The following is a 20,593-nucleotide window of genomic DNA, read 5'->3' as shown; positions in this document are numbered from 1 at the left end:
GACCTGCTGCATCTCTGTCCCAGTGGGAGCCTCTTTGAGCAAGACTTGGACGGATTCAGGGAGCCTTGAGCCCAGTTCCGTTTGGAACACATTTTGGGATTTCAGGGTAATCATATGAATGAACTCTCGATGAATCAAAACATCCAAGGCCTTACCTTCCCTTGGGATGGAGGTGGTGTTCGAGGTGTCACCTGGAAGACAGCGAGGGGTGGGCTGCAGTGACTCACTTTCCTGTAGGAAGTCCCATGCCCTCCCAGAAGGTCCCACTAGTTCATGTCCACAGACATGGCTCCAGTCTACCAGGCATCAGAAGCTGGCACATGCTTCTATATCATGCCCTTCCTGGGGTTGGAAATGGCACATCTACAGATGCTCAGTTTCAATATGATGCCCCATTTAAAAAAAAAAAATCTTGTGTCTCTGTGTGGGCATGTGCGCACAGGCGTCCACGGAGGCCAGCAGCCGCACCGGGGCTGGAGCTGTAGGCGATTGAGCCACCAGCATGACTTGTGGGAATGGAACCCTGATCCTTTGCAAAGGTGGTGTGCTGGCTAGTTTTATGTCAACCTGACTCAAGACAGAATCATTTATAGTGTATTTTCTTAATTAATGGTTGGTGTGAGAGAGCCCAGGCCATTATGGTTGTTTCAATGAGAGTGGCCCCCACAGGCTCATATATGTGAATGTTTAGTGCCTAGTTGGTGGAACCATTAGGAGGTGTGGCCTTGTTGGAAGAGGTGTGTCATGTGGGTAGGCCATCCCCATTCATTGCTTTATGTATCTATCCATCTATCTATCATGTATCTATCTACCTATCTATCCATCCATCTGTCATCTATTATATCTATCATCTACCAATCTGTCTATCTTCTATCACATCTATTTATATCTATCATATCTACCTACCTACCTACTACCTACTATTTCTCTTTATCCTATCTATCTATCTATCTATCTATCTATCTATCTATCTATCTATCTATCTATCTATCCATCTATCTATCTATCTATCTTTCCATCTATCTATCTAATCTCTCTATCTCTTTTATTTATCTATCATCTATCATCTCCCTATCTCTCTATCTCATCTATATCTATCTATCTCTATCGATCATCTCTTGATCATCTATCATCTATCTACCAATCAATCACCTATCTGTGAATCTATCCCTATCTTCCCCTCCTCCTATCTCTGCTTCATGGTTGTGTCTGAAGATGGAATTTCTCAGCTATTGCTCCAGCACCATGCTCCCCACCATGATGGCCACTGATTCACCCTTTGAGCTATGAGCCCCAAATAACCTCTTTCTTCCATATGTCACCTTGGTCACGGTGTCTCACCACAACAATAGAGAGGTAACTATGCCATTTATTTTGTGGAAGAGTTTAGATTTACACAGAAATTGTAATGAAGTCACACATTTCCCCTATACCCATAGGGCACTCCCACACATCTGCTCAGCTTCTGCTGTTTAGCACCAGCATTAACGTGATTTGCTTGAACTAAGTGATAAACAAACATTGGGGCATTATCATCATTGTCCATCATCATCACTACCATCATCAGCACCGCCATCATTACCATAATCATCATCATCATCTGAATACATCAAGGTTCACTCTATGTGGCATGCATACTATGTGTATTGACAAATGTCATGTGTCTTATATTACAATGCCACACAGAGCAGTTGTGTTGGCCTAAAGTACCCTGCATTTCTTTGTTCACCGCCCCCAGCCCTCCTGGGCAACACTGACTCCCACCATTTTCATTTCTCAAGGTCATAAAGTCTATAGTTTTAGTTAAGCACCTACTAGCTGTCTGATTTCAGGAATACTAAATTCTCATTACAATATACAGGTTTTTTTAAAACATGGCAGATGCACCCAAGTGTGTCCTTTAGAACCTGGGATGACCCAGGTCCTCCTGAGGGTGGTGTCCCTCAGGCCAGCAGCACCCTGAGAAAGATCCATGGAGGTCAGGTGTGAGCTAAGACCTCTCTTGGATCCGCAGCCTTTCCCTTGATGATTTCTAGGTCCCCCTGTGCAGTCACTTACAATGTTCTTGAAGAAATGGACTACTGGGTTTTCATCTTGGGTCCGGCCGTGCTGCGACTTCTGGGGCAGGGAACCATAGTGGGTAGTTCTTGTGTGTGAATCCTGAAAGAGAGAAGCGTGCAGCTGAGGATGGAGAGGGGGTAGGTAGGCCAGGTCTGTCCTTCTGAGGAAGGTGAGTCTACTCCGTGCATCCTGGGGATTGAGAAACTGCGGGTGCGCCAACAGACACCTGAGTCCGGGGCGGGGCTTAGTGGAGCATGCGTGGTGCGTAACCACAGTTTGCGGGGTGGCTACTCTCTCTTTCTGAAGCCATTACTGGCAGAGGGAGTCTGTTCATTAGCTTTGGGGTTGTGGCATTTTGAGCTAGACTCTTCACCTCGTGTCACCGGGGTTCTGAGTCTGCCGACAGAGGACTATCACGTTCCCATCTTGAGTCAGACGGAAGTAGCACGTGCTCTGAGTGTCCATCTGGGCCGAGGATTCACAACCCACAGAACCAGAAGGTTCTAGGGCAGTGAATATAGCCAATAAGATACTCTAGCAAGCACATGACCAGTGCTTTATCCCAAGTGAGAGCAAGCTTGGAGTGGAGACTGAAATGGCTCTCCTTTTTCTGATGCTGTCCTCCTGGCTGTCACTCTGTACCTGTGCTTGACACAGAGGACGTGCACAGAGCCACAGAAACTGTCTACATCTAGCCGGGAATCCTTGGAAAGACGCTGCGAGGGGATTTCACAATGTCACCGTCCTCAGAGAGGAACAGACCGGGAGTTCTGGAAGAGATTACACAGGTTTCCTCATTTCTCCCTCTTTTGCTCCCAGCACGCAGAGTCACCCTTGTGCTCGGAGGAACCTCAGCCAATCAGCCTCAAGGACAACAGGAGTGATATGTGTAGCCTGTCTGCAGGGGTCACAGCCATGTGTCTGGGATGGCAATCCAGTCACTTGAAGCATCCTGTCTCCCTGGGCTCGGGTTGGGAGAGCCCGCTTGGTGGTGGTAGTGGTGGTGGTGGTGGTGGTGGTGGTGGGGTTACCACTAGAAAGGCAAGAGCTGCTTCTCGGGAGTTTGAGAGGCTGTATGTCTGTACGTAATGGGTGTGGCTCTGTGGTGAGAACTGGAGCTGCACCGGTGCCATTTGCCTAGCACTTGGCCTTCTTCCGGGTCGGCTGTATCATGATTCCCCTCGTGATGAACTAAGCAGCTAACATAGCTTTACCCTCTGCATTGTATGTCCCGAGGCTGTGGACAAATGTCTACTCTATGTTGTAAGTGATCCTAGCTGTGGGTTTGATCTCTCCCCATCACCCCGACGCTGTTCACCCTCTTCCGACATCACAGACCCTTGACATACTTCTCGCCCTCTTCCTCCTCTCTCACTGCTTTCCAGGGAGCACATTCTAAATCTGCTCACTCTTCCAGGCCAAACTCTGCCTCCCCCGACCCACTCCGGCGGGCCAGCCGAGACTTTCTAAATGGCTTCCCTTTCTTCCTCTCCTCTCCCATTCTTCTCTGACAGTGAGCTCACAGCCTGAAAAACTCTCACGGGCGGTGCCTCTTCACCGCCTGCCGAGGTTACAGAATGGCATTCGCTCTGCCTCAGCTGCAGTGAGGAGCCAGACCTTCCCAGACTGCCATACGAATGCTCTGCTGTCTCCTTAGCTGCCTCTTGGCAATACCACAGCTGTGGAGCATCAGCTTGGAGAACCCTCTGGCTAATGTGACTGACTATGCTTCTAGGCAGGTCCCGTCCGCCTGCAACAGTAAATCAGACCCCGTTAAAGCTCAACACCATTCGGTACACTGTTAGGAGGAGCATGAACCGACAAGTTCATATCACATATGAAAAAGAAAGGCTCAAACATAAAATATGTTTAAAAAAAGAACAGCTAAATCATCAAAGCTCAGAAGTAAGAAAGATACATGGGGAAAAAATCAGCACGACAGATGCTCAATACCAACAGCCACGAAGATGGTGCGAGCAGGCGCCATATGATGCTATTACCCACCTATTCAGAAGCTAAGAAAAAATACGATAATAACAAGTGTTAGCTAGTCCAGGGAGCAACTGGAACTCTCCCATGCACTGCAATGGGAATACAAAGTCATGCCGTCACTGGGAATAAACAACTGGGCAGTTTCCTACAGCACCGATTATGTCTTTATGGCATGGCCCTCCAGTCCCATTTCATGCTTGGAAGAATGAAAGAGGAATGCTATATCTTTGAAAATAATTTTTTGCATGAATATATTGGATGAATATATATCTTCTGAAGGAAAACCATTTAAATCTTAGATGAAAAACTTACATTCACTCGAAGTCTGCACTTGAAGGTTTGTGGAACTTTTTAATCCCTGCAAACTACAAGAAACTCAGGTGTTATTCATCAAGAGAATCAACATAGTCTGGAATTCATTCAATTCTCACTCAATGGAATATGACTTAGCAATAAGAGTAACATTTTGAAAATGTAATAAGGCACCTCTACGTCATGCTACATGGAAGAAGCCATTCAAAAAGATTTCATATATACTATTTTTATGTGATATTCTTGAATGGCCTATCCTATGGGAAGGGAGACTAGAGCAGTGGTGGATGTAGTTAGGAGATGAAAGAAAGGGGGGAGTGTATATACAAAGAAGGGGGCCGTCTAAGGTTGACATATGTTTGTGGTAGTAGTTATACAAGTTTATAAATCGGTCAATACATATAGAACTCGACACAGAGTGAGTCCACTTTGCTATATATTAGTTTATAAAACAAAACAAGCCATTTGACATGGTTTACAACTGCACAGCATGCACTGGAGCTATTACACTGTTTTGTGAGTTTCCCCATCAGAACCTTCGTGGGAAGGCAGCCTGAGCCTTGCTTCCACCCCAGAGCCTTTCCTACAGGTCACTCTTGCTTAGTTACAATGGCTTACTCCACATCCCGTGTAGGCATGGATATTCTAGATTTTCTGAGTGTCTGCCAGAGGACACTGGTGATGGGCAAGGTCGCCTACAGTCCTGTGAGCTGGTACCTTTGGGAGGAAGGGCTTTCACTCCGTAGTTTTTTATCAGTTATAGACATGTACGTATTCTTTGGCAGATACAACCTCGCTGTGCTCTTGGTTAGGTGAAGAGCCCACAGTGGGGGTTTTATTGCTGTTCCACAAGAGCACAGTCTGTCTATGCTGAGCATGTCCGCAGCAGAGCATCGCTCTTGGCTCTTGTAGGTTACTAAAAGCCATTGGAAGAACGTCAGTTCTCCACTAGCAAGAAGGGCCACAGAGCCAAGGCCGTGGTTGCTGGCTTGCCAATGACTCCTGGAATCTGAGTGGGTTGGTGCTCTTGCCATCTGGTCCCCCTGATGCCAAGGCCTGGCCAGTGAACCCCATGGTTGTGTTTGGAGCCAAGCATTTAGTACAAGTGATGGTCTGCAAAAATAATCTTGTTTTCAAAAATAAAAAGTTTCATTGTTTAGAAAATAGTGTATAGTTACAAGAAGGTGTTCCATAGTGACAGTTCTGCCATGGGTCACCCAAGGCTGCAAAGGACTTTAAAGGAGATCCTACTACACAGTCTTCTCTTTGCCTATTTTCTCTCTTTTCTCAGTGTTACATCAGGAACCTCATTTTGTGTCAGCACAGCTTTGTATTAATAAGCAAAGATGGCAAACTTTTGCGGCGACATAAAGTAAAATTATGATAAATCATCCTACAACTATGGAAGGCAAACCTGGCCAACAACATCATTGATTTCTAAGATCCATACTTTCTCCATATTTTTGAAAAATTCCAATTTCCCTCAGTGGGAAGCAGTGCCCACCACCAGCAGGGGGTGCTCAGACATGCTCTCTGCAGAGGTCCGGAAAGGGATTTTCGTATGTTTTCCAACCTCTTGTAGGTTGGAAAGTTGGGGATAGCTACGCTTGGAAGTTCTATCAGAAGTCAGTGGTCATCAGAGCGGGCATCTGCTTGTTCTGCGGAAGAGAGGTTGCTTCCTAAGACCAGCCTGAGACACATCATGAGCTTTAACAATAGCCATTTCACAAGGAAGTGGGGCCTGGGGTTTCATGGTTAAGCAAAATAAAGAGATTCTACTTCCTACTTTATTTCTGGCCCAAGAAGGGTCCCCCTTGCCTGGGATCTAGACCAGTTTTACCCAGGTTTTTAGAGTTACACTTCTTTCTCCTGTCTCCAAGCGGATTTGTGTAAACAATGAAAAACAAATGTTGACTCACGTTTAAGCAGGAGGTACTATGTCCCCTCACTGACGCCAAACCCTTCACCCAGATCTACTGCCCTCCTCGGCTTCATTTGTAGGGTGAAACTGAGATGCCAAAGCCTTCCCGCTGAGGCCCTGAGGAGTCCAGGCCCAGTGTTGGAGACGAACCAGGTAGACTGGGTCTGGAGAGCGTGGGAGGATCACGTGATTAGTGACAGACACAGGAGGCTGCTGGTCTGTTATACTGCAGGTCGTAAGATGTGGGAGAAGAATTGAGTTTAAAATCATGGGTTTCACCCATTCATTTCAAGGTTTGCACATGTATACTAGGTTCTGAAGCTGTGGGCCAGAAGGAAATTGTTTATATCTGAGGGCAAGAACTGAGTAGATGGATGGAGTCCACTGGGCTTCGGAAATCCTAATTAAGTAGAATTTGAAAATGCAGTCTCAGTAAGGTTAAAGACAGGATTTCCTATCATGCTATCATCACTGAAAACGTTTCATATCCATGGAATTAAAATGTAGGGCCCTGCCAATTTCCATCGAAGAAAACACCAGATCTCAACACCAGCAGGTACGAACATTCTGCTCTCTTATGGGAGACAAAAACCAAACCAAGTTATCTTTTGATGCGTGTTCATTTCTCTCCTTTAGATTTAATTTTGAGCCCTGGTTCCCACATAGGTTGAGCAAGTGCTCCGTACCCTGTTCCTTCACAGCACAACCCAGCATCACAGACGGTTGCACACATCTCAGCCACACGGTGGCGTCAGGACACTGCAGTCAGCGAGCTCACTAGTGCAAACTGGAGAGAGTACTTAACTGTCTTAAATGAACTCAGGGGCTGCTCTGTATGTGTGGGTGGCAGCTCCAGCTTTGAGATACACTGTTTTTCAGAACAGCCCACAGAGTGAGTTTAGATATGATACTATGTTTTCTCCTCTCAGGTGAAAAGGGAAACATGTCTCTTCTCATCTGCTCTCCCCGAGTCTGACACCCACAGAGCCTCTCTCTGGCAGGACTGGCCTCTGCTGCCTCTTCGAACTTTTGTGTTCGATTAAGCTCTCTGTGCCTTGGAAATCTTGTGAACAGCTCTCCTCATCAACACTGTCTCCAGGGGAAGAAGGCCACGGATAGCTCCCTTCTTTCATGGTCTGATTGTCACATCTGTTTCCCGCTTGGGAGCCAGTGGCAGGGTCAACAGCCAATCTCTCTGTGAACCAATTCAGGGAGAGGTCATGGCTGAAATGAATGCCGATACGTTTGACAATGGTCTCAGGACGGTGACGGAGCATGCCCACAGTGGAAGCCATCTTTCCTCACTTATGACTCCCCATCCCTTGGCCGCCCAGATGTTGTAGCTGCTTCAGGATGTGCCAGCACGTGTCTCTCTCAGCACTGGCTACCCCAGTTCCGGCCTGATTTACATCCACAGAAGAGGCTATGATATCATTTGTGATGGAGCTGCTCCAAATAATCTCAGGAGACAGTGCTACCTCTTTTTTTTTCCCTGGCAAAATCCATGCATTTTAAATTCTGGTGTCAGGGCTGATGTGTGTCCTCCCTCCTGTTTTAGATCTTTGCCGGGCATAAGTGGGACAGAACACGTATGCACCACAGTCACCGATGCCGATGACTGATAAGGGAGACCCCCTTTCTTCATGGCAAGCCAGGCAGCATCCTTGCGGCTTTCTCCACTTTCTGGACAGGTATGGATAGATGGAGACTTCAGGCTGCCCCCTAACTTCACTGTGTTGTATTTGCCCTCAGACATGGCAAGGCGGGAATGGTATCTGCTCTGGAGATAGCCTGGGACCACCAGTGTCCATCCTTGTGTCCCTGGTGGGAGGAAGATGCTTTGCCACACATTCCAGTGTTGGGTTCCTAAGCATTTGACCTGCAGCCACTTGTGAAGGGAAAGTTACCCCTGACACTGATGCAATGTTGGGGGTACCAGCTCCTTCATGTTGTTCTAGGACCGGAGGGACAAAGATCCCTTGGCTACCTCTGGCAACTTTGTACCCTCTTCTTTGGCAGTGTAATGATTAATTTCAGAATCCTTTAGATTTCTTGCTCCTTGGCTTCTTGGATGTGCACTTGAAACAGCTATGATGATGATGATGATGATGATGATGATGATGATGACAGAGAGCAATGCGAATGAAGCACTTCCAGTGTTAACGGGACGCTCTCCAGGCCTGGGTTTTCCTGGCTTCAGAGGCGCTACGCTGATGCCAGTTCCAGATCTCTCCTGGACAGTGGGTGTCCACCATAGCAGTGACCGAGGTGAACAAAGGGCCCTGTGGCATCTGCAGGAAGTCATGGACCTAGCCGTGCTGCCTCTCAACTTTGAGTAGGCCAGCAGCTTGGTGGCACCTTGCCCTAGCGTCCTTCAATCCTGAGGCTTTCTCCCTGTTTCCTTCCTCTCTTTACTGTTTCTAAGTACCCATCGCTTTCAATATGTCCAAAGTGTAATAGTTCATGTAAACAGCAAACAGAGGTCACAGAAAAAGCATAGAACAAACATTGATGCTATGTGGCATTTATCTTTGGGGGTAGGGTCATGCCATGCAGCCCCGGCTAGTCCTCAATCTGTGACCCCCCTTCACTTACCTAGTGCTGAACGGCAGGAAGCACCTGGCTTTGTGGCTTTGGATCTTTGTGTCCGTTTGCACAGTGTGTAGGCAGAGTGCAGGGTAGGGTGGGGGTGGGGGGGCGTTTCTTTGCAAGGAAGAGTGAGGTAATGACAGGCTTTCCAGAAAGCAAAGGCCTTGGGCTCGGCGGCAGGATGGGGTGCTGTACGCATACTGGACCACAAACTGGGCACGCAGGCAGGCAGCTGGCCTCCTGCCCTGGTCAGCGCTTGCCCCAGAGAGAGATCCCATGAGCAGCCACAAACCCCATCCAAATCTTACCCAGAGTCATGTGTGGAGCAACCAGGAGGAAACTGGAACCCAGAGTCATGTGTGGAGCAACCAGGAGGAAACTGGATGCCTCAAACAGCAAGGCAGCGCCTAGCGCTACTTGTGTGTGGATAGCCCCTCTGTGTGGACAGCGCCTGGACTCTGCAAGCTACACTTCCTGTGGGAGGAAGATCTAGGAAGCCTAGCACCCGCTAAGGCTCTGCCTCCCAGAGGGAAGGATCCAGAGGTGTTATCTCACTGGATAGGAACCTCTCCTGAAGACAGGAGACCAGCGGGCAATGTTTGTTGTATCTTTTGCTTCACTGAGGCTCTCATTTAAACAAGTGAGGAAACAAAGTCCAGAACAGAAAGAAAACTGCCCAAGAGCTGTAACAGCACAGGGTAGGTGGCTGGAGACCCTGGGCCTTCAGGTCAAACACTGCACTCTGCGGCTGCTTGGGCATTTCTAGAACAGGCTGGAAATGAACTACACAGAGATGAGACTGTGTGCCCATGTGCCCAGGATGCCTGGTCCGAGTACACATGTCTTCCTTGCTCGATTAGCAAAAAGCTCTCTCTGGATACCTAACAAGACCCCCCCCCCCCCCGTCGCAACAGCTTCACGAGTGAACAAGTCTAATCCAGAGAAGGCCACAGCCCTGGGACCATGGCAGATTGGTAGGATGAGACCTAACCCTCAGGTCTTTGCCTCTCACTTTGTGACAGAAGATTCCAGAATCTTCTGAGCTGATGGGTCTGATGTAGTGTGGGCCTTTTGGAAAACCTCTGGGTTTGTTCACAGTGGTGATGGGCTATCCTGCCAAGGCAGCAAGGAGCTGAGAAGACTCCAAAGGAAACAGAGGCAAAGGACCTGGTGGTGTGGACAGTGGAGGTGGCTATTCCTGTCCACCGCTCCCTCGGGGTTCCTGCCAAGCCGCACACAGAGGAATCGGGAGGCTATCCTTGTGGATTGGGTCTCCTGACCTCCTAGCTTTGTTCATCATGGTCCCTTCAGCAAAGTATGCTGCCTGCCTGGTGCCAGTCCATGCTAAGCTTGAGCCTAGCGACCCACGATGCAGGAATGGGGAGGAGGGCTGCCCACGTGGATACACGAGACCTGTCTCTGCCTTTCTGAGGAGTCGCTTCTCACCCTGAGCTTGGCACCCGTTCCCACTCTGGAACATTTGATTTTTTTGTTCTCAAAGGCTCTTCTCTTTGTCTCCTGCTCCTTCCCTTTGGCCCCTCAGGCTCCAAAGAGTTAGCATGACTTCCCTGAGAAAATGACTGGATCTCTGAGAACAGATGAATGCTTAGCGGGGAGCCTAGTGCTTGAGGGGCCATTAGCAGTGCTAGGATCAACTCCTGTGTGAGCTCTTTTACAGAAGGCCGGTCTTTGTTACAGAACCTGCAGGTGTTTTAACAAACAAGGAGGAGGAGGAGGAGGAGGAGGAGGAGGAAAGCATAATACATAATATAGTGACATGCATGCATACCTGCCTCTCTACAGACAGAGAGGTGCCTTTTGGGCACAGTAAATAGTGTGTTCCACTGCTAAGAGAGGGGAAGAAGCACACTGGGCCACTCAGACCCAGGGCAGCCAGCTTAGCAGTGGTCACAGTATCCCCTGTTTTCCCTCACAGTAGACAAGCAAACATTACTCGCGGCACCTAACAACCACTGTCTGTCTTTCTTTGGTCCTAATGTGTGTTCAAGCCAGTTAGTTCAAACAGGGTTTGAACAAAAATGGAATTCACAAGTAATAGATGCAAAGAATGTCACACTGGGAACCCGTAGCATGTTTTAGCACCCTGAGAGAGTTTCCACCTCCTAATGCAGCAGTTCTGAACCCTCCTAACGCTGCGACCCTTTAACACAGTTCCTCATGTTATGGTGATCCCCAACCATAATTTCGTTGCTACTTCATAACTGTAATTTTGCTACTGTTATGAATCATAATGTAAATATCTGATACGCAGGACATTTGATATATTAAAGGGTCACTTGACCCTCCCAAAGGGGTTGGAACCCACTGGTTGAGAAACAACCTCGAGTTTAGGGTGTTCTAATGTTAAACTCATGCCTGTTGCACTAGTGGCATGCTAAGTCCTGAAGCAGTGGGCCCAGATGCTTGCTGGGCAGGAGCTGTTGCCCAAGACCTTTCCCGGTTAAGGAAAGCCAAGTGGATGCAGGACCCAGCAGGTCCCAGAAAAGATGAACGCTGGAGGCACAGGGCACCCTCAGAAACTACTCCGGGGAAGTACACAGATAAAACTGAACAGTAGTCTGCCATACCACACACCTCTCCAGTCAGTCATATCACTTAGAGACATGGCAACGCCCCCAGGGCTCCCAGTACTGCCCATGTCTGGCAGTCATATCTGCCACAGCCCTGGACTAGACTAACTTTGCTTTCCTCTGCCGCCTTCTCAGCCCTGGCCTCAGACTGGCCATCTTAGAGGCCAGCGGGAATGCCCCCCTTTCTTCACATCGCTATGGCAAGGCATGGGACCGTGACCTCCTCAAGCACCCTCTGCTTGCCCCCCCCCCCCAGGTCACCTACCTCAAGCCGAGTTCCTGTGCAAGCGTCTGACCCAGGAAGTCCAAAGCCTATGGTTATGGGTATCCTTCCTGCTGCCCGCCTTGACTGCCATGGCTCCCTTTTAATACCTTGCAGAAGAATTGTGTGGTCCCTTGATCCCTGAGCATCCCTTTTCCTGATAGGTGCTCCATGAAGCATGGAGAATGGTCTACGTTTTAGTTTTTTAACCTTTCACCATCTGCCTTTGAAAAAGGCAGGCATCAAGATTCATACGGCGTGCGCCTCTGTGTGACACAGTCACTGAGAGACAGGATCTGTGTGGTGACACTCAGCTTGTATTAGGAGCAGTCCCAACTGTGCTTGACTGAAGGATCCCCTCACCTCTGCCCTCCCCAGCTTCATCCACAGTCTGTTAATGGTGGTTTCCATCCTGGGAAGTGAGGGCAGATCCCAACCGTGTTATCTATGACACACTCAGAGGGACAGATGTCTGTGGACTGGACTTGAGGACACTTTTCATTTGAGTTAAACCAAGCTGACATTTGGAGCGCTTGACATCTGTAGGAGCTTGCTTTCAAAGCAGGCAGGGAACCTGGGCAAGCAATGCCCTGGCGAAGCTGGTCCTTCCTGGCCTGTCTTCTTGGTGGTTTTTCAACATGTATGGTATCACAGAAGGCCACTCCACAAGCCCACAGCGTGTTCCCGTTATGGTGACAACTCTGCCCTGTCCTTTGAGACTTTCACACCACAGACAGGCTCCCTACTTCCTATGTGGGTTTTGTTTAGAAATTTCTTTTTTGTCGTGTTGGTTCAGGGCCTACTTTCCTATCTTAGTTTAGACTCACAGAGGCCCTATAGACATGTTGGACCCCAGGGACACAGTGAGCCCCTGAAAGAGTTGCCTGTCCTAACGACCCTCTCAAAGGCCTGCCCACAGCGCTGAGACCATCTCACACACAGGAAACCCTTGGCTGCTGGGCCAGCAGCCGCCACTTACCTTGTACATGTGGCACAGCCCAGGACGGCTGCGGGCATGAGAGGGCAGAGGGCTCCGGCTCTGCTTTAGCCAGGGTACCTGCCGAGGAGGACAGAGTGGGCCGGGTGAGTCCCGTGTGGGCACTGCTTGCAGAGCCAGCCCCACAGTCCTCTGCAAATCGCTAGGGTCACTGTAGCTGACCCCCAGCAGGCAAAGAAATGCTTTCTTCTTGTCTGGGGCTGTGGAGGCTTTTGGCGACCTACTATGGAATTGCAATGGGATAATTTCTATTTACATTGGCTTTTATTTGCAGGCCTTTTCCTTACTGGCAGATGTGGTGGCTTTTGTGCTGGATTTCTAGGTAGGAATCAGCAGTGGGTAGCACACTCTCACCTTCTCAAGGCTTCTACAGAGTATAGGGAGCCGATTTCAGGAGCTGCAGTGCTCAGGGTCACTCCTGAGGTCACACGGAGTGACATTTTCTAGCCCACATTCTTGCTGGTGAAGCTTAGGGACTCCATCCTCATAGGTGCTTGCTTATTCCCTGGCACGGGTCATGTTACCCCCAACTGTACCGCCACACTTCTCGTGATGTGGAGTTTATTCCTGACATAGAATATCCTATAAGCTATGAGAGCGTGTGTAGGCATCAAGGAAGTTCAAGTAAGCTTCAAGAGAACAGAATCAGAGCACCCAGACAAATGGCCCGCAGGAGGCGACTCTTTTTGACTGTTCACAGCAAAATAATCAGGAGAGAAGCAGGGAGTGAAAGACAAGGAGTGGGAGAAATGGAGGGAGAGAAGAACAGGGAGGGGCGAGAGAGGAACTGGGGAGGAGTGGTGAGAGAAGAAAGGGAGAGGGGCAAGAGAAGGGAGAGGGAGGGGTGAGAGAAGAACGGGGTGGGAAGAAAAGAAGGGGAGAGAGGAATGGGAGAGGGTGGGAGGGGTGAGAGAGGAACGGGGGAGGAGCGAGAGAAGATGGGGTGGAAGAAAAGAACCAGGAGAGAAGAAAGTGGGAGGGGTGAGAGAAAAACAGGGAGAAAAGAATGGGGTGGGGTTGGGGGTAGGGGTGAGGGTGGGGGGTGGGAATGGGGAGAGGACAGGGGTGTGGGTAGAGAAGAACAGGAAAGAGAAGAACAGGGTGGGGTGAGGGGAGCTTATAGTGAGTGGTCAGCCAAGAGAGACCATCCCTCTAGGATGTTCCAGACTCTTGTTTTGTTGCCAACGAATGGTCTTCACCATGGGCAGAGTGTCCTGCAAGGTGACTATAGTGTGACTCACTAGTTCCTCTAGAAGTACCACTGAAAGTCAACCCCGCAGGGGTGACAGTGGAAAGCAGTGGCCCGTGCTCAGCAGACTGCCTCATAGCCTAGAGCCCTCACCCGTGTAAGAGAGGCGTCTTCTATGCTAGCAAGAGATCCTGGACTTAAGGACTGGCAGCTGAGAGAGGGAGCAACCGAGAGTTCCTGTTAGGGTGAACCTCCTCAGGCAGATGTGGCTGTCCCCATGAAGGGAACCCTCAACTGAGCCAGGGAGGGTGACTGGGCAAGCCTGGGCTACACAGAAGATGAAGGAGCAGCTGAGCAAGAGAGGGTGACTGAGCAAGCCCAGGCTTCACATTTATGCAAAAGATAAAGGTGCAGCTTCAGTCAGTTTTCCCCTTTGTGGGTCACGGGGGCTCCTTCACAGCCTTGCCAGGCCTGATATCTACATACAGGGTGGAGCCAAATCACAGTTCTAAGAAAGTATGACCTAGTGACACTTACAAAAGTGTGGTCTGTACCCTGTTGTCACCACTCCCACACAGGGTTACATCAAGAATGGTGAGCATTCTCCTGGCTGGGCAGGTTCACGAGGGTCTAAGGTGGCAGAGGTACAATAGCTTCCACTGACTAACTGAGAAGCAGGTGCCCAAGCCTCAGGCCGACCTGCAGGTTGGAAGGGGTGACAGGGGCTGGGCAAGAACACCCCTTAGGGAGATACACAGGCACTGAGCCACCTTTAGGGGTTCCCTAGGGACACTAGGGGTTCCAGCTCCCTGAGCTACTGCTCTCTGCTTTTATCTATTTGTAAACAAATAAACAAAAATAGAAACTGTGGCAAAAGTCACAACAGAGAAACAACAACAACACAAAACAACCTCATGATAAAACATTAAGCCATGGTTTGATGGGGTGCCCAGTCATTCTTAAGTACTAAGCCAGTATCTTGGCATCTCAGTGACTTTCAGCATGAGCTCAAACAGGGACTGTTTTCCCTACGATGATCTGTTCCTTCAGAGGTCAAGCTGTACTTTTCATCAACCAGTCAGAACCGCTTGTCACCAGCTGGCTAATCTCCGCCACCCCCACCTCCCTGGAAAGGAGCACCAATAGTCAGGAAATAAACCCCTTAAATCGGAATGGGTTTAAAAGGAGGAGGAGATGCTACACAGACCACATTTTATCTCTCACTTGTCTTCCTTCCAGCTTTCTCCAGTGTCACCCTGATGAGGAGCTTGTCTGCCTCTCAGTTCAGCCAGAGGAGCCTTGTCACCCTTTGGACACACTCTCCCTGGGGAGCCCAGGGGGTCGGCCCTGGTGCTTGTGATGGCTAAAACTGATTTCTGACCTGACATAATCTAGAATCACCAGAGACACGCCTCTGGGTTGATCAGGGATTATCTTGATAAGATTAATTGAGGTGGTAAGATCCACCCTAGAGAGGTTTGCTGGACTGGGGTTCTGTCCTGAAGACAAAGGAGAAGTTCCTGATTCTGTCTGGATGCAGTGTCACTAGCTGCCTCAGGCTCCCACTGCTGAGATGTGCTGTCTGGGGAAGTGCGAGCTGAAATACCTCTTCCTTCAGCAAGCTGCTTTTCTCAGGATATTTTGTCACAGCAGTAGAAAAGTGAGATACTCGGTAACTATTTGCTGGGCGCCCTGGGTCGGTTCCTTTGTGCCCGCCCACACATCCCTTAGCATCCACTGGATACTCCTTTAGCACTGCAAGAAACACAAGGACCAGGCCTACGGGAAGGGGAAGAGTTAGATGCTGCACTGCCGTGATGAGAGACCACCCTGAGTCTGTGGGAGAGACAGAGGACTCAGGACTGTGACATTTCAGAGCCAGCAAGAACGTGAGTGCCAGACTTACCTGTAGGTGTTTCTCAAAGCCACGGAAATGCCAGTCGCAGGATGCCATTAAGAAAATAAAAATACAACTTAAAAGTCCATGTGCAATTAGTACACCATCTTTGGTCTGTTAAAATGTTTAATGAGTGCATACAAAAGCAGATGTACATTTATCTTATGCTGAAGTTTACAACAAAATCGAATTGTAGTACAACCACCTATAAGGGGATCGACATTAAATCCAAACATAATTTACAAACATTCCCACATTTACGGGGGTGCAACGCCCATCAGATTCCTATTCCAGTATCAGTGGATGGCTGTGCCGACCGACCGAGGCAGCAGAAAGGCAGAGTTAGAGACCAGGGACACAGAACTGACCAAATGAGGCTACTCTGATTCATACAAGAAATCTCAAAAGTGTGAACTTGGACACAGATGTTAGTGTGTCCATCCCACACTGACTTTCTCCAGAGAGTCTTTGGGAAACTCTTGTCAAGTGGACTGGAGGCAGGGAGTGGTGTGTGGGTCCCTAGTTCTCTTTGCTTCTGCCCGGATCCCTGAGCTCTCTGTTATCTGAAGGCAATGACAATGACAGTGGCACTAGACTGGAACTCTGGGAGTACTACTTGGGCACTTCCACTGTGTCCTTCATGTGACCTTTAATGTCACCTTTCACAGGATGGATGGCAAGTCTATCTGGAACCTTCAGTTGCCACGTTAACAGTGAAGACAAAACTAACTGTAGAACGGAGATGCATCTAACAAAACTTAGGATGCCATGGGAAAGTATCAGGAAAAAAGATGTTCTAGCTAGTTTACAAGATCCATCACACCCAGGACTTAGTGGTGGGAAACATCTTAACCCTATCCTGTCAAAATTAGAGGAAGAGTGGCCTTCTAAAGACTGATTGAGATGCCAGCTCGAATGGGTTAGAAATGAAGATCTCAGGTAAAATAAACAGAGGCAAAGATACAGGTGACAGGTGTCCCTCCCCTCCCGGGAGAATGGAAGATGTTTTCTTGTGGCACCTGTGTTGTCTGGATGTGACACTATATGATCAGCGTGGGTCCTCTGTGGGATGCTACTTGCTCTGGGTGGGAAGAGGAACCTTCCTAAGATTTGTGTTCTGAGAGCTGGCTGGTGGGCCTGGGGACTGCCCTGGGACTGGGCCTGGCACTAGATGAGAGGTAATAAGCTTGGGGCAGGTGTCATTGTTCTTTTCCCCAAAGCCACCGCCTCACAGCCTCATAAGTTCTGGGCATTCTATGGGCTGGGAAACCCGTTCCTCAGAGCCTCCCTTTCTTCCCAGGGCAAAGGAGCATGGTCGCTGTAAATGAACTCTTCGCTGCCACGGACCTCAGCAGAATATGCCTTCTCAGAGCATTCTTCATGGGCTGCCTTTGAATGCCAGCCCGGAAAATGCACAAAGGCTGGGTGTTGTCCCCACATTCTGAAAGCTGGGGGTGGTGGCTCTGCATGGCACGGAGGCACCACGTGCCAGGAGACAACATGACCAGGAGTCCCACTGCAGGGTGAGGGAGTGGGTTCAGAGTCTTCCAGGTTGTATTTGGGGATCCTTTTCCACACAAGCGGGTCACATAGCTGCATCTCCAGATGGCAGGTGCTGGCCCTAGCAGAGCACCCTGCAGGTGTGTTAGATGCCTATCCTAGAATGACATCAAGGGTGCTGGCTTTTGCCACAGTGACGCTAGCTAGCCTTTGGACTCTATTCTTTGCAACTTTCTTCAGAGATGGTTGTGGTTGCTGGGAACTGAACTCGGGACCTCTGGAAGAGCAGTCAGTGCTCTTAACCACTGAGCCATCTCTCCAGCCTTTGTCACATTCTTAAGGGGCTTTGTAGTATAGGAAAACAAGCCCCACTCCCCCATCTATAAACATTAAAATACAAGCAGAAAGAAATACTCCTGATAGCTCATAGCGGTAACTGCCCTGACTGCTTCTATGGTGATTGATTTATAGCCGGGTGTAGAGTGAGTTAAGCCTCCACCTCCAATGTTAAACAACCAAGGACCTACAATCAAAGAGGCTTGAACACCATGACCTGACCCCTGCTGTGTGCGGGGCAGGGAGCTTCCAGCAGCAGGAGGCACCTTTGGCTGTGCTTGGAACAAACTTCAGGAGGGAAGAGTGGAGCATGAGCACAAACTCTGTGGAAATGCCTTAACTCTATTTCTGCATGCTAATTTAAAAAAACTAATAAATAACGAGACCATAAGGACCACACGGGCAAACACTGAGGGACTGTTTTGGTACGAAGGTTGTTGTTCATTTAAATAATCCTTCATATTCGAAAAACATAGTAATGGTGCAAAAAAAAAATCGACACCTTAAGTTTCAAAAAAATCCCAATTATTTAAAAATTTTCATATATATATATATATATATATATAATATTTGGACTGCTTTTGAGTTTTAAATTTCTTCTTTCAAATCTGGAAAAGCATGTGATTTGAAAGCAGTGGATGGAGGGAGAGGCATCACTCTGGGAGAGCCATGGAACAATACATGAGCATTCTATGGTGTTTTAACCTGAACCATGGCCACAAAACTGGTTCTAGACCCTATGCCTTCTGGCTACTTCATCTTTCCTGCCCAGTTTAGGTCTGTTCCTTCAGCTGCATGGACTGGGTGTGGCTGTGTGCATGTGTGGGCTTGGTTACACAGATGGACCTCAGGGGCCAGTCAGGAGCCTCCAGATCTCAAGCACCTCCCTCAAGAAGAGTGCTTGAAAGCCACTGCTATGTAAATCGGCATTGGAAACAAGATCGATGCATCAGACTTAAGGCGATACCACTAAGTACAGACTGTGCAGGAATCTGGGGCAGCTTGAATTCTGTTAGCAAGTAAGACACACCCAGTGTTAGTGACAAGTAGCAGTGACATCCAAGGCGAGGGCCAGACTGCTGCTGAGATACCAAGGGGCTCTGGTGGCCACGGGGTAGAAGAGCTGTCATTAGGTCCAGCAGTTCACAGCCACTCTCAAAGGTGTGGCTGGAGACTACAGCATTTTAGAAATTGCACTGCCAATGGCCCTAGAGTCATGGAGGGGCCTCTGCCCTACACCTTGGTCAAAAGCCTCTTGAGCTCTCCAGAGCTTTGACAACAGACATAACTTACAGGCATAAAAACTGCCCAGGCTGTGAGAGTACTCAAAGACCAGGGCTTGTTTTATTGTCCCATCCACATCTCTCCCAAGAGTTGCTCAACCATTCAACAGAGAGATGGAAAATGCCATACACTTACAAGGTGGCAGCCACCTGACAGACAAACCATGAACCACGGGCTCATGCGGAGCCCAGCCCAGATGTTGCCCTTGGAAACTGGACCATCTGCACAATTTTATCTTCTGATACATTTTAATACACAGGACATTTGCTTTTGAAACATCATGAAACCCAAGTTATATTTAAATTAATGGAATCACACACACAAAATTTTTTGTCATAAACAATCATTCATCCCCACCCCCACCAAACTACTTAAGACGAAAGAGGAAAGTTTGCTGGAGGTGCAGAGGTTTGCTCTGCAGACCTCCTCGCCTCAATTGGACCATTGTTTCACAGCGGCAAGCAATTAGCAGCCTGTACCCAGCAGAGAATGAGCACAGATCAGGGTCGAAACCGGAAGCACTGTGCAGAGGCGGATCTGCTGAAGCCCCAGGCATAGGGCATATGTATACCTAAGAACCCGTAGGCGCAATGCTACATCCAGGGTGCCTCAAAAGTTAGGATGCAGAAGGCCATTGCATTCCTGAGTGACACTCAATCGCAGTCCCTTATGAGGAGGACAAAGGGAGCAAAACAAGTAGAAACAGGCTAAGTGGAGACCACGCCCACTCCACGCCCACTCCCCCAGGCCATCAGCACTGTCCGATCAGGGCCAGTATCTCAGACACAGGGACATGTTTGCTCTGCGATGGTGACTGGCCCAGTTCACCTGCCCACCTCTCCTTCCTTTCTGCATTTAAACCCACAGCTTCTCTACGCCTCGGAGCTCACCTTGCCAGAGCCCCGCTTGGGCGCACCCCTGTCACCGCTAAAGAAGCGCCCGATGGAGTCAAGGATGCCCGTGTCTCTGTGCCTTGGAAGGAAGCCATGCCTGGCATGGTCCATGGTACTTGCTGTGGCCAGGTACTTGGATCGCTGTGAGGGTCTCTTCTGTGATGCCATCACATCCAGGCCTTCGGAAGCTGCTGTCGGGTCTTCTTGGATGGTCTGAAGCTCGTCGGACTCTGAGGGCCTGTCTTTGAAGGTGTTGTCCTCCCTTCCCGGGGCATCTCGGGAAAAGAGGCGGATCAAGTGGGGGCGGTTCCCTGGGTCAGCTGGGTGGGCGCCTTGCCAGTTATTCTTTGGGTCTGCTGTGTGCTTGGAGTCTGTCACCGCTGTGTCCTCAGCCGAGGTCCCATTGTTCTGGATCGCATCTGCCTCCCCTGCAACAACAATGAGATATGAATGTGGGCCTGTGCGAGGCCTAGAGGGGGACAAAGCCGCTTTCTTCCTGGGGTCTTGAACTAGCTGTCTCCTATAAAACGCACAGATACGCGCGGGGCCCAAGGAGCCTCATAGCATGTTGGATTGCCCCAACCAGAGGGAGCTAACCTGGATTGAGCTTGCTTGGTATACATGGCAGGGGCCATCTTCAGGTCCTCATTAAAAGAACCACCCCAGAGGGCGATGGCCTGAGAGCCCACAGCAGTCAAGCCAAAGCACTTTCACTGTACCAGAGAGCCCCGCGGGTTAGGTATTTTGTGGGTCGTCTCTGGTCTAAAAG

The 20,593-nt window shown here is 49.2% G+C and overlaps 1 protein-coding gene across 4 annotated transcripts in view; it reads right to left on the bottom strand.

Annotated features, from left to right (window-relative positions):
- Mbp (myelin basic protein) overlaps positions 1-20,593 on the bottom strand; it is a 108,849-nt gene that overhangs the window by 10,615 nt on the left and 77,641 nt on the right. For 2 of the 4 annotated variants that reach the window (XM_029546893.1, XM_029546895.1), the window contains exons 4-7: positions 19,822-20,252; positions 12,708-12,785; positions 2,059-2,160; positions 156-191 (exon numbers count right to left, since the gene is read on the bottom strand). In XM_029546893.1, coding sequence (XP_029402753.1) covers positions 156-191; positions 2,059-2,160; positions 12,708-12,785; positions 19,822-20,252 — 647 coding nt within the window. The remainder of the gene's footprint in view (positions 1-155; positions 192-2,058; positions 2,161-12,707; positions 12,786-19,821; positions 20,253-20,593) is intronic. The other 2 variants (XM_029546894.1, XM_029546896.1) reach the window with 1 other exon arrangement.

Source organism: Mus pahari, chromosome 15 (genome assembly GCF_900095145.1).
Source record: "Mus pahari chromosome 15, PAHARI_EIJ_v1.1, whole genome shotgun sequence".
Classification (NCBI taxonomy): domain Eukaryota; kingdom Metazoa; phylum Chordata; class Mammalia; order Rodentia; family Muridae; genus Mus; species Mus pahari.
This window is presented reverse-complemented; position numbering and strand designations above follow the sequence as displayed.